The sequence below is a fragment of the Megascapheus bottae genome, chromosome 3, assembly GCF_031878675.1.
Source record: "Megascapheus bottae isolate mThoBot1 chromosome 3, mThoBot2.hap1, whole genome shotgun sequence".
NCBI classification, from domain to species: domain Eukaryota; kingdom Metazoa; phylum Chordata; class Mammalia; order Rodentia; family Geomyidae; genus Megascapheus; species Megascapheus bottae.
In genome coordinates this window covers 67791733-67805627 of record NC_143511.1, presented here as the reverse complement: position 1 = coordinate 67805627, position 13895 = coordinate 67791733, and the positions used below count along the sequence as shown (strand labels likewise).

At 41.8% G+C, this 13895-nt stretch overlaps 2 protein-coding genes across 6 annotated transcripts in view; both read right to left on the bottom strand.

Annotated features, from left to right (window-relative positions):
* Positions 1-1880: 1880 nt before the first annotated feature.
* The window catches only part of Fktn (fukutin), a 62842-nt gene continuing 50827 nt past the window's right edge, over positions 1881-13895 (bottom strand). For 2 of the 5 annotated variants that reach the window (XM_090330382.1, XM_090330377.1), the window contains exons 11-12: positions 11823-12018; positions 10728-10992 (exon numbers count right to left, since the gene is read on the bottom strand). In XM_090330382.1, coding sequence (XP_090186508.1) covers positions 11831-12018 — 188 coding nt within the window. In that variant the 3' untranslated portion in view covers positions 10728-10992; positions 11823-11830. Of the gene's footprint in view, positions 2046-7946; positions 7988-10727; positions 10993-11619; positions 12019-13895 lie in introns of those variants that run through there. The other 3 variants (XM_090330379.1, XM_090330381.1, XM_090330378.1) reach the window with 3 other exon arrangements.
* Tal2 (TAL bHLH transcription factor 2) lies at positions 7116-7985 on the bottom strand. The gene is made up of 2 exons (XM_090329039.1): positions 7905-7985; positions 7116-7471 (listed from the first exon to the last, which is right to left on the bottom strand). The coding sequence occupies exon 2, from the start codon at positions 7440-7442 to the stop codon at positions 7116-7118; it is 327 nt and encodes a 108-aa protein (XP_090185165.1). The 5' UTR covers positions 7443-7471; positions 7905-7985.

Below are 13895 nucleotides of genomic sequence, written 5' to 3'. Positions count from 1 at the left end.
TTGATACCTTAAAGTCGAATTCTTATATATGGCAAAAGAGCACTGTAATCAAAGCTCTAAGACAACTAAAATGTGCCACAACTCATAACTTATGTCACAGAAAAAGTGTTGATATCCTTCATACATAAAGGACTTTTAGAAATCAGGAAGTAAAAGACCAACAACCAAATAGAAGAAAAGACAAAGGACATCTAGATAGTCTGCAGAAATAAAAATACAGATGACCTATAAATATATGGTGACAACGTTACTCATAAAAAGAAAAATGCAGATTAAAAACAGTAAGATAACATTGTCAATGATTAGATCAGAAGGTATCCCAGCAATTGTCAACATACTGTGTAGGTAATTTCATGTGTAAATAAGAATGCCCTCTGCAAGGACTATTAAGTTACCTACTCACCGTAGCTCAGGAACTCAGGGGTGTTGAAGGGTATTCATTGTAGAATTATTAATATCTCAGTATACCTGGAGACATACTAAGTGCTTCTTGATGAGGGACTGACTAAGCATGGCACAGCCACGTGTTATTATACCGGTGTTGAAAAAGAAAAAAGTAATCTATATCTTAAGACTATCTCTAGGGTATAGTATTAAGCAAAAACAAAAAGAAAGCTGAGCACCTTGGTGTCCACATAATCTCAGCTATTCTGGCAGCTGAAGTAGGAGAATGATAAACCTGAGATCAGACAAAGTCTAAGTAGACGCTATCTCAAGTACAAAAATACAAAACGTCTGACTCCAGTGACTAGAATTCAAGGCAATAAATTCCTTCCTTAGAATATATATGTGTGTGTGTGTGTGTGTGTGTGTGTGTGTGTGTGTGTGTGTGTGTGTGTGTGTGAGAGAGAGAGAGAGAGAGAGAGAGAGAGGGAGAGGAGGGGGGGAGGAGAGAGAGACAGAGACAGAGAGACAGAGAGACAGAGCGAGAGAGAGACAGAGAGAGACAGAGGAGAGAGGAAAAAATTAGGGTCAAGAGTGTGGCCTACTAGTAGTGCTTGCCTCCCATACATGGAGTTCTGGGTTCAATTCCTTGGTACCACATACACAGAAAGAAGTTGGAAGTGGTGCTGTAGTGCTGTGGCTCAAGTGGTAGAGCTCTAGGCTTAAGAAAGCTTAAGGACAGTGGCCAGGCCCAGAGTTCAAGCCCAAGGACTTGCAAAAAACACAAAAACAAAAACAAGAAAGGAAAGAATTAGAATGTATAGTTATATTTGCAAAAAGACTGAAGAGAAGGGGTAGAGGTTGGGTGGATGGATAAAGGATGGAAATAGACTTCAGTATATGTCAGAATCAATAGAACTTTGATTTTTCTCTGTGTGAATTTTCACAAAATATTTTTTAAAAGAAAAAACAGGACTCTAATGAATTCCAGTATCATTTTTCAATTATTTTCTCTTAGAAAATAACTTTTTTCAATCACCCCAATCTAGAGTTGTCATTATTATACATCTTTAAGGTTTTGTTTGGAAATCCTTTTTACCAAGTATAAATGTGACTGTCTTCTGAAAAAACAATTTTAACCTCAAGTATAAGACATTTTCCCAGGGCATAAATACAGAAAGACGGAGGTTGAGGAGTAGGAGGAGGAGGTGGTGGTGGTGGTAAGGAAGGGGAATGGGAAGGGGAAGGAAAGAAGAAGCCAGACATGGATCTAGGCCCTCAAACCATTAAAGGGCAAAGGGCATACTTGGCACTTGGAGTATTACTGTCCCAAGCAACAAAATTAAGGACATTCCCCCAAGCTAAAGGACACTTTACCACTTGAGCCATAACCTTAGCCTTTTACCTTTGGGTTATCTTTCAGATAGAGTGTCACCTTTTGCCCAGGGACTAGCCTCAAACTGTGATCCTTCTCACCTACAGACTCCTGTATAGCTGGAATCACAGGTACATGCCACTATGTCTGGCTTATCTGTTGAGATGAAGGTCTCTCCAGGCTGATTTCAAATCATGATTCTTCAAATCCTCATCTCCCAAGTAGCTGGCATTACAGGCCTGAGCCACCATATCTGGCATTCTGATTATTTCTTTCTGGTAGGTTCCTAAAAGGAATAACAATGCAATCCCATTCACTATATCCTACTGCATTTGTGAATGTATCAATAAAAGACAATTTATTAGTTTCCTTCTTTAGTCTCTCTGGGAATTCTTGAGCTTAGAAAATTAAATTCTTAATGAGTGTTGGCAAATTATAAACATTATACACACAAAAAACTTAGTGTTGTTCAGAATTTGTGATACTTTGCAATAAAAAGAAAAAAATACTAAGTCTTTCTGCTTTAATAATGGGCACAGAAGGAAACAGACACAGAAGAAAGTATCCCACCCGCCTCTGACTCCTCTAATCCTTTAGGGACATTCAGTATTTGGCATTCCTTTCCTTCTCCTAACACCTGCTTTAAATCCTCATTTTGCATTGCCACTGGACTTTCAGACCTCCTCCCTATCTGTGACCTTTTTTATCCAAGGATGTGACTTTTGACTGACCTCTGGCCTGTAGGTCGGCAGTTAAGCTGTCCATTCTCCCAAGCCCCTTTCATCTTTCGCCTTTGACAAGGCCAGTTGTGCATAACTTGTACCTATTTTGGCCATCTCAGCCATTCTTAGATGATGGATTTCCTAAGTCAGGCCCTATAACTGGTATTCATGAATAAGAATTGTGGGAAACAGCTTTTAAGAAGAACGTTAGGCATTTGATCTCAGGAAAAATCAAATCTATTTAGGCTAACTGGTCATTTTTTAGAGGGAGCAAAAAGAGCATTCTTAACGAAGAGTCTTGGCACAGTTTGCAAATTTTGAAAGTGGGAGCGATTTGCAGGGCTGTGGTAGAAATTACATTAGCAGCATTCCCATCCTCAAGTAAATTTGAGCTTTTCAGGGGGAAGAGAATAGACACACATATCTATAACATGTGATAAAAGAAATAGGGACATAAGAAACCACGTGGGTTGTCTAAGAAGGGATGGATAGATTGAAGAGTAGAAATCTAGGATCATCAAAGGGATGAGTTTCAGATCAGCTATGAAGGATATGAATGGATTTAGCGCAAGTAGAAAGATAAGATGAAGATGTGAGAATGGAAATATTATCCAAGTATTTGGAATCCTTAGAGTCAGAAGTAGGGAAAGAGGCACATTTGGGGATAAGCAGCTGAAGTAGTTTCCTTGGTGTGGGACAATATGCAGGACTTATGAAAGGTAGAGAGAAGGGTATGCCAGATCCTGGCTGCAGGTAACCTGCTTTGTTGCAGTATGGTGTTTGTCCCAGTCTGGTGATGAGGCACTGAAGGTTTAGTACAGGGAACTGATTTGACCACAACTGTGATTTGAAGACAATTAGGAAACTGTGTGCCAGGGAGCAGGAAAAATCTAAGAGGTTTGGACAATGGAAAATGGGAGGTGTCAAAATCAGGTTAATGACTACAGAGATAGAGGAGGTAGATAAGTTCAGTAAACTTAAAAAATTCCTCAGAAAGAAACAACCACCTGGGCACCAGTGCTCACGCCTGTAATCTTAGCTACTGAGGAGGGTAAAATCTGAGGATCATGGTTCAAAGCCAGCCAGGGCAGAAATGTCTGTGAGACTCTTATCTCCAATTAACCACCAGAAAACTGGAAGTGGTACTGTGGCTCAAAGTGGTGGAGCACTAACCTTGTGCAAAAATGCTCAGGGACTGCATCCAGGCATTGAGTATAAGTCCCATAACCAAAAGAGAGAGAGAGAGAGAGAGAGAGAGAGAGAGAGAGAGAGAGAGAGAGAGAGAGAGAGAGAGAGAGAAACCATCTCTTTTCTTAAATATTTATTTGTAATAAATTAATGTTAAATAGTAAATAATAATTCGTGGTTAAAAACTTAAAAAATACACAACCAAATCAAAATCTTTAGCTGATAAATCTACTTACATGCTACAAAGCACAATAAAAAGCCATATAAAGAAATATAAAGCCATATGAAGAAGACAGAAAGCTTTGAAAAAAAAAAAACCAGGAGCAAAATTATAAGGTGCTTGATCATTTTCAATTCCAAAATATTTGGTAGCTGATCAGAGCTATGGAAATACTGGAGGAGACCTAGCATCTGTGACGTGGGCTTCCATGGGGCCTCTGAGAAGGCAACTTCAAAATGTTCTGAAAGGGAAGGGGGGGAAACAAGTTGATATGGAGGGAGTTGGGGAGAGGGGAAGGGGATCAAAAATATGAGAAGGGGTATCAAGGTTTGAGAAGTAATGCACCCCATTATCTGACGAATGTAACTGTAACCCCTTTATACATTATCCTGACAATAAAATACAATTAAAAAAAAAACAAAAACAAAACCCTGTGGACCTGTTCTCTCTGTAACAAAGAGGAAGGCGATCTAACCAAGGACATAGTCTATACATATCAATGGCTAAGTTTATTCCTGCTTTCTGATCATTTCCAGTACTGTCCATAGTGAATCACTCACTTCTGTTCAAATACCAGAGTACTAGACAGGGTTAATGTAAACTTTTCTGTTGGATTCAAATGACCCATAAACAGATGTGAATTATTATGCATTTGAACTGTAAATTCTTTGTGTGTGTATGTGTGTGTGTGTGGGGGGGGTCATGGGGCTTTAACTCGGCCTGGGCATTGTCCCTGAGCTCTTTAGCTCAAGGCTACCACTCTACCCTTGAGTCAAGCCCCACTTCCCATTTTTTAGAGGTTAATTGGACATAAGAGTCTCAGGTCCTTTTGTGCCTGGGCTGGCTTTGAATCTTGATTCTCAGATCTCAGCCTGCTGAGTAGCTAGGATTACAGGCATGAGCCACTGTGCCCAGCTTGACAATTCTTTTTGACTTTAATCTAATACAACTTAATACACAAAAGCCAGGAATGGCAAAATAAATAATCTTAAGAAGTGAATAACGTAGAGTAACATTGTAAAAGCACATTGATTTATAACAAGATTTGCTGCTGGATTTCTTTAAACAATTGGTCCTTTAATGTAGGGTGCTAATACCGAATCACCCAGTAGCTTTTGAGGGTCTGCTACATGTTTGTAGAAAAATGTTCTTTGGGTAGAGACCAGCACTCCAGCAGCAGGGGCATGAGCTCATTCTGGTAGAGCAGCAGAATCGTCTATTCAGGCACACAGATATTTTGGACTTTTTCCAGCAATATATTCAATTGTATCTAATATAAAAATATTGGCAAGTGTGTTATTTTGCTTTAATGCTAGATGAGAGAGTAATGTTACCCAACTGCCACTGTCATCAAAACTCTGAAGTACACTATCATCTAGTAATTCGTAGGACGAGCTTGCTGATGAGAAAAGACGCTGAAGAGAACAAAAGGCACATTTTGGGGGGAAAAAATCCTTAGTCTCTGTGCCTCTGTCTTCCTGAGCTTTACTGGGTCCATGGGGAACTTTATTGAATGTAAGTGGGAGTTTGGTCTAGTGGTAGAGTATTTGCCTAGCATGCACAAGGACCTAGGTTTGATTCCTCGGTACCACATACATAGCAAAAAGCTGAAAGTGGTGCTGTGGCTCAAGTGGTAGAGCTCTAGTCTTGAGAAATCCCAAGGAGAGTGCTCAGGCCCCCGAGTTCAAGCCCCACATCTGGGCAAAAGCAAAAACACAAAAAAAAGAACCTAGAAGGAAACCTTGCTGGCTCCAATAAACTTGTATTCCAAATGTAAAAGGTGGACAAACCTCTATGATATAAAAACCTGGCTATGGGATCCGGGTGTGTGTGAAATTGTGAGAGACGTGTCCAGCTTTCTTCCCATCATGAAAGCAACATTTTATAAATAAAATTCTAGACTGGCAGGAGATTTAAATTCCTGGTGTATCCACTAGAAATTTTTAACCACAGAGATCTGAAGATTTCAAAACCAATGTAATTGTCCAGAATTTTGGAGGCATAAAATGTCCCTGAGACATAAAATGACCTTATTGTATTCTGGATGATTTATAACTGAATCCAACAATCATCATGATGGAGTGTGGTGATGTGCTATGTAAATGTCATTTCATCAACTTGTTGGGTACTACTCTGCCCCAAGCCTAAGACTGAAGTAATGCTCTATGTCAGGGAAGAGAAAGAATAAATTTATTATCTCATTAGAGCTGGTATTACATTTCTATTGTTTACTCTCTAAGTGTTTTGTTTAAATTAAGCTCTTTGCTAAATAAGTTGTTAAATGATAATGTTTGGGGCCGGGAGTTTGGCCTAGTGGTAGAGTGCTTGCCTAGCATGCACGAAGACTCGGGTTCGATTCCTCGGTACCACATACATAGAAAAAAGCCAGAAGTGGTGCTGAGGCTCAAGTGGTAGAGCTCCAGCCTTGAGAAAGTCCAAGGTCAGTGCTCAGGCCCTGAGCTCAAGCCCAGGACTGGCAAAAAAAAATGATAATGTTTGGGTTTTCATAATTGTTGTTGAATTTTACAGTTCTTAAGTTGACAGGTACACAGACTGAGAGAAATGCTTTCATTCCTAACATGCATGTAGTTGACTTTCTTTTCCTAAGAAATCCATAAACTCTAGTCCATAAATTATCAAGTCTCTTCCTTTCACGGGTGTGTTCTATTTGGCTTTAGAGGTAACACCTCACAAGGAGTTTCGAGGATACAGAGCTCTCCCTCAAACGTGGAATGCTTACTCCTTCACAGGGACTTTCTTCCTCAGATTTTCCCATAGGTCTCCGGGGTTGGTTTCTGCAGGGGTTTTCTTTTCACTCATTTATCACTTTTCATTCTTCCTTTTCATGCATTATCAATTATAGTCATTTGATTTGATTTTGATCAGCTACGTCTCATTCTTCAAAACAAACTTTTAATCTCTCCTGCGAAAAAACATGCCATTTATTCATCTGTGATTCAGGAGACAAAAACCCCTCTCCTATGACTGAGAATGTTTTGAGTCAAACTTTCCACTTTTTATTCTAACTATGTATGCAGAACTTGGATTGATGAAACTGTGAGAAGCAGGACAATGACTCTTCCTGGCCTCTTTGCAGCTCCCTAATGTGCCCTCACATTCTGTCTCCCAGGATCTTCATCCAGTCGATGTTGGACAGTGAACAGTCTGTCCACAGCAGGTGACTTCTGCGCCAGTCCTGCCCTAGAGGAAAATAGCCCAGGCCATACTAGAGACCACAGTGACTTGGGCCAGGTGAAGAAACACAGTAGCCATGGAGCAGGGTCCCGTCCTCCAGGCTTGGTAGGCAGAGGTCCTGGGGGAAGCTCCCCAGGATGTCCTCCTGAGCAGCTGCTGTCGTTTGCTGGAGGCTTTGCTCCCCTAAGACCTTGACCAAGAAGTTGATGTACCTCATTGCTAGGCGAAGTGTTTCATTCTTGCTCAATTTTTTGTCTGGAGGGTGAGTGGGGATGAGCTTCCTCAGCTTGGCAAAGGCGCTGTTGACATTCTGCTGTCTCCACCGCTCCCTGGTATTTGTGAAGATCTTTCTGGTCATGTCCAAGCTGCTGAGAAAGACAAAGGGCCCTGCAGGCCAAGACTCTGTAAGAGGCCTGGTTGCAGTCATGTTTGCCAGGAAGCTGCCAAGTCAGGTTCTAGACTAGGTTTAAGACTGTTTCCTTTTAAGAAGAGGGGGAAAAATGTGGCCAATGAAAGGGACGGATAAGAACAAAGATCTTCAGCCATCTTTCACCAGGCTGTTTTGAAGCTCTCATTTATGAGGCTGACATATCCCAGAATCTACATTGTGTCCTTCAAAATCAACTCCTCTTAACTGATTAGAATCGGGTATAGTATAGGATGGAGTGGATGTGGAAATAAAAAATATATATTACATTTTGGATATCCCTCCAACTCTGTATATACATTGGGGCTTGTGTTACAGTTTTGTTTTGGTTTGGTTTTTAAGAGAAGAAAAAAGTTAAGATCTCAAATTTGAAGTCCTAATTACAAGACTTACCAGGCTGCACTCTGCAGAGCTAAACTGCCTACATGGATACATCCGAAGAGGAGGAGCAGGGTAAACAATGGTCTTCTAAACACCTGATGTATGTAGAACAGAAATAGGTTTTTTGCCTGACAAAGATAAGGGGTAACAGGTAGGATTTTAGCATGGATGCTATAGGAGATACCTGGACATCCTAGAGGTTTCACTGGATGACCTTTCTAACTGTTGGACAGCTGTTTATCATTACATACTGCTCCTCTTACTTGGTCAGCTTTAAGTCTTCAAAAGGACAACCCCCTCCCCCTTCTCCCCAGGTGGCTTGAATTAGAGTGTATTTAACGGAACCCTTTAGGATGCCTAAGCAAACAAGCTGAAGTCTAACCTCAGGGAGTTTGCTGTTCTTGGTTCACTAGATTAGGTTGCTATTTGCTCCAGCCCCAAGCTCATCAGAACTCTAGGCCCCTCACGAGCAACACATACCGCTAGCTACCCTTCTCTACATGCCATTTTCTCTCTTGAATCCCCTCCTCAAATTTCCTCATCTATTTCTACATGTTCTTTAAAGAGCAGCCTATTTCTCTTTTTCGATCAAGTTCTGTCTCCAAGGGAAGGCCGCACAGCATAGCACAGCTCTCTCTGGGGAGGCTGAGCACAACTTGAAAGCAAACCACCCAGACCCTACAGTGTACAGCGCTATGTTGCCAGTGGTTTGGGATATAGCTACTCAATAAATTATATGAAATAGTTGGCTCTTTATTAGATAGTAAGTTTTGCATCGTATTTTGCCCGATTGTAGGAGAATGTAAGTATTCAGAACACATTTAAGGCAGGATAGGCTAGGTGATCATGTCTGATAGGTTAGGCATATAAATGCATTTTCAGTTTTCAACTTGTGGCAGGTTTACTGGAACATAATCTCATTGTAAGACCAGGGGCAGGTATATCATCCTGGCTGATGGGTCTCCCATGAACTGGCTGCATGCGCTGACAGGGGAGAGGGAAGAGAGTCTATAAGCCTAACCAGGACAGACTCCTTCTTCTAAAACTGAGTGGAGAGAGGGAGGCAGACCAGGTGATCCCGAAATCATCTTTCTACTTGGAAATGTTCATTTGTCTGTCTGTCTAACCCAAGTCTTGTGGATATTCTAGTCTTTGGTTCTACAATTTAAAAAAAAATGAGAGATGTTAGAATTGTATCACCCTTAAACCTAAAATAAGAATCAAGAGGATGTGACTACAGAAAGAAACCTATCCAGTTTTGTTCACACCAGAGCAGGCTGAGACTGTGGGAGAAAAGTTACTTTCAAGGTTCTCTTGTTAAAAGAGGGTTTAGCTCATTCACTGAGTCAACTGTGGTCCCGTGGGAGGTCTTTTTCAAGCTGGGAGGAAAAAAGATTAGGCCGGATAAACGGACAGTGGTGTTCTCCTGTAAGAGGGCTTGAGCCTATTGTACTAGGAGCAGACAGAAGACTGCCTTCTAAAATGTAGCCTGCCATGCTAGGGGTGCTTAGTAATTACTTGTTGATTTATCTTCAAGTGTATTACTCTCCTTCTCCACGGGGTGAAAATAGAAATCAGTGATTTAACAAGCTAGAAAAGCTCAAAGTAGAGGTCACTGGAAAATTATTGAAGTACTTCTTAAATCAAAGGCAATTACATTTAATGTTTTTTTATCTAGTTGCAAGGACTGATTGCTGCAAATCTTGATTTTTCAGAGTAATGTAAAAGCTTTAAAAAAAAAAAAAGCCACCAGATGCCACAGAATCAGAGCCCAATGAGAAGATGCAGAAACAAGGGGGAGGCATTTAGGCGGCCCTGAGAGTCAGTGGCAGGGCCTGAATCCCAATCCTAGGTATTTATACATCTATTTCACCACTGAGAATTCCCACTAGGAAAGGTTCATAATCTTTTTTGTGTTGTGTTGTTGTTCTATGGATTCTTTTGGGATTCTGAGGAAGCCTGACAATCCTCTCAGAATAATGGTTTTAAATAAATCAAGTAGCCGTGTGTTACCCTCCCACCAAATAAATAAATGTATCAAGTAAAGAGTCTTTGTTTCCTTCTCAGCATAATTATTTCAAATGCAGAACTTAAATCGCATGGATACATAACTAACCAGTCCTACTTGGTAGTTACTAACATGTGTGATTAAAATGCAATAATGCAATACATGCACTTCATTTTAACACATGAAATAATTAGACTTATGACCACAATTTGAAGGAAATGATGCTTACATGATGTTTCAAATGATCTGTGATATGAAGTGAGATGTATGTATCCCTGACTTCAGTTGGTGATGAATTTGCCAGTACAGTATTATCTCCATGTAAAACTGTGCAGTATTTTAAATTTCAATATTTTAATAACTAAGTATATATTTGGTTATTTTCTGTCTCAGTATTTAAGTTATTCCCTTAAAATCATTATTATGAGAAAAACAAGGCTCTTTATTTAAAGCCATGATGCTATTCACATTTGTAAAATAAAAGACATGCTCTGTTTAGATGAAAGGTTAATAAAATTAGAATTTTTTCCTATCCAACTTCACAGAACACCTAGCTACATAACTCTGGATGGTTAGGAGTTGCAGACCCCGCTTAAAAATACCTGGAGCCAGGCACAATGGTTGAGATATAAGGATCTTGAAACCAGAATGGGCAGGAAAGTCTATGAGACTTTTATATCCACTTAATCATCCAAAAGCCCGAACTGGAGCTGTAGTAGAGCATCAACCTTAACAAAATGTGCACACACACAAACACACACGCATACACAGAATGCATGAGCTATAGGACTTTACTGGTAAATGGTAGAAATGTGTACATCCTTGTCTGTTTATATTTTTAAAAACAAAAGAAAACATCAAACTTTAGAAATTCCTGGCAAATGTCCACCCTGGCACACACCTGTAATTCAAGCAGCTTGAACACAGGGCTCACATTCCTGCAGCTGGTCTCAGTCTTTACATGCACATAGCTTTTCTCACAAGGCTTTCCACTTGTCTTTCTGCACTGGGTTTTGTGTATTGGTCTCTTCTTTCATATGTCTCCTGAACCTCTTCCCAGGAAGAAAGGAAGGAAGAAGGAATTGTTCAGCACTGCTGAGAGAATTATGGAAATAGCAATGCTCATTTAAGAAATAAAACCAGGCAGTAAGTGCATAAAGTAAGACATAAAAGTTCCACACTTGTCTATCTCCCTGACCACTCTCACTCCCGAGCCTCAGCCAGTTTGGTGTGTACACTCCATGAACACACACACACACACACACACACACACACACACACACACACACACCATCACTATATATATTATTTGCAAGCTATTTCTCTCTCCTAGGCAATGCCCCACGATGTACTAAACCAGCACACATACTCAATATTGCTTGGGGGAAGTCAGCCAGTGGTCATGATTCACCTGCCATGGTGTCCTGAGGCACCTGCTGATCCATCTCCTTCAAACTGCTGGCTGCTCTGGCCCACCTCACCTTACTTCCTGGCTTTTCCTCTTTTCTCCTATGTAACTTTTGCTCACCCCTGGCGAAGAACTGCCTTGCCTAGGGAATAAGTCTTTCAGGAGTCCGGGAAAGCACCTGGAGGTCACACGTTCAAAGTGTCTGGGGCCGCTCACCGAGATCGGCCGCCTCTAAACAACCTGGGAAATTCACCGGGGTGTGGCAGATACCCCTGTTTCTCGGGCTAACACACTAAGCAGAAGCGGCTGTGCTGCTGCACCACAGGGATCCGGAGTGGCGCCCAGTCCCTTCTCACCGCCCAGTCCCTGGGCTTCCCAGAGAATCGCGCTGAATCCCTGCCCACTGGGACAAAGGTGGCTCAGGTCTAGGGGGTACGAAAAGACCCAAAAGTCCATGAGCCGAGCCCGGGGGAGGGGAGGCGCCCGCATCCCCATCACCCCGGAGTCCACACACCTCCTTGTTCAGAGCCGGAAACTCTCGCTGCAGCCCGAGTAGCTGTCTCTGCCGCAGTAGCCGACCTTGTGCGCCCCCGCCTGGACTGCGCGCCCGACCACTGCCTTTATAGCACAACGCCTTTTGTTTGGGCCGGGGGCTCCTTCCCTCGGGGATTCCCGCTCGTCCCTCCCCACTTTCCACGCCTCCCGGGAGCCTGGAACAGAAGCAAGGGAGGAAGACATCTCCGGGTTTTAAGGCTTGGGACCAGAATACAGTGCCTCTTACCAACCTCCTTCCCCGCTGTAGTTAGGGTCCTGTTTCTTAATTCATCCCCTGTGTATTCAACCCCCACCGTGTGGAGTAGAAGAAAAAGTTTCAGAATCCTGGGTGGAAAGACGAACCTCAAATCCCACAATCCAGACTCAAGGGTGGACTGAGAGTGAGCTCTGTCTGTTGTTTTGTTTGCTGTTGATGCAAGTCCTGGGGCTTGAACTCAGGGCCTAGGTGCTGTCCCTGAGATTTTGTGTTCAAGGCTAGTGTTCTACCACTTGAGTCACAGTTCTACTGCCATATATGTGTGTGTGTGTGTGTGTGTGTGTGTGTGTGTGTGTGTGTGTGTGTTAACTAAGTAACCCAAGAGACTGAAGTACAGAGCAAAATTTAATAATCATTGCACAAGAGAGATGTGCTTTTCACTTTGTCTAATTGCAAGGCTTAGGTATTGAAGGGGCTACCTAATTATCTTTCTGATTCTGCACTTGCCTTCCGCCATCTGCTTTCCTGTATCACCAAGAATACAATTAGAGGACCTTCTTCTGAGCAACACAAGTCCAGATCAAAAATTAACCCTGGGGCCAGGAGTTTGACCTGGTGGTAGAGTGCTTGCCTAGCATGCACGAAGGTTCAATTCCTCGGTGAGACATACATAGAAAAAAGCCAGAAGTGGTGCTGTGGCTCAAATGGTATAGTTCTAGCCTTGAGAAAGCCCAAAGACAGTGCTCAGGCCCTGAACTCACGGCCTAGGACTGACAAAAATAAAATAAAGTAAACCCTATCATGCTTTCACTCATTCTTATTCATGGACTGTATATAAGAATAAATATCCATATATATGCTTTCTTAGGTGGTTAAACATAGAACATGAATCAAGCTAACAAACTACTCCGGAGATGAGAGAATGGAAAAAGAGAGGAAGAATAACCATGTAACAGTCTATGAGCAGTGGGAATAGCTGGAGAAGTGTGCCTGGATGGGAGGATAAAGAAGATTGAAGTCAAAATATTTCCAATTATAAAAACAGAACAAACAAGCTTGCTGCTATGCGATTTCTTGGAGAGAATGGTTCAGGGAATGTGGTACGGGTGTGAAATTGAGTAAAATACAGTATAATCATGTGGGGATATGACAAGGTTCCACCCCACCACAGCCAATTAAAAAGAATCATATTGCTTGAATTGCTAACATCTGGAGTATGGTTGGGACGATGAAAAGGAAACAAAAAGCTGTACCACCCTTCAATAAAGCTCACAGCCTTTGGAAGAAAGAGAACACATCAAGTTGACTAAACACTAGACAGTCCTGGGCACTAGAGAGCATGAAGTTTGAGTTAGAAGAGAAAAGATATAAGTTCCTGGCTAGAGGGCCAGAAATGAGTCTGGAAGGGATGGCATTTAAACTAAGACTAGAATCAAGGCTATCTCTGGCATTTCTGGGACCAAGGGTAGGAGGGAAGACTCATAATCCATCCTTACTCACTCATCCCACCTTTTTTTCCCCCCCTTTTCTATGAAGGGCCTTCCATGCCCTGAAAACACTCTTGGGGCTATTTGGACAAAAATTCAGAGGTCTCAGACACTCAGAATGTGCAGGCAATGGAGGAGGCCAGAGCAGGGTTATCTACAGCACAGTACCTAGAGCCAGTGTCTGGTTCTTGATGGAAGCCTTAGAAAGTTTGGTAGGAATAACAAATATAGGACTCAAGGACAAGAAGACAGCAGTGTGCTTTGAAGATGAATCATTCTGGTAGCAACATAGAAAAATGGATTTTAAATGATAGGTTGAAGAGGGCTGGCCAATTTGTGCATGGAAATA

Coding starts and splice junctions, on each gene's coding strand:
- Tal2 (XM_090329039.1), bottom strand. CDS start 7,442: ATGACCAGAAAGATCTTCACAAATACCAGGGAGCGGTGGAGACAGCAG.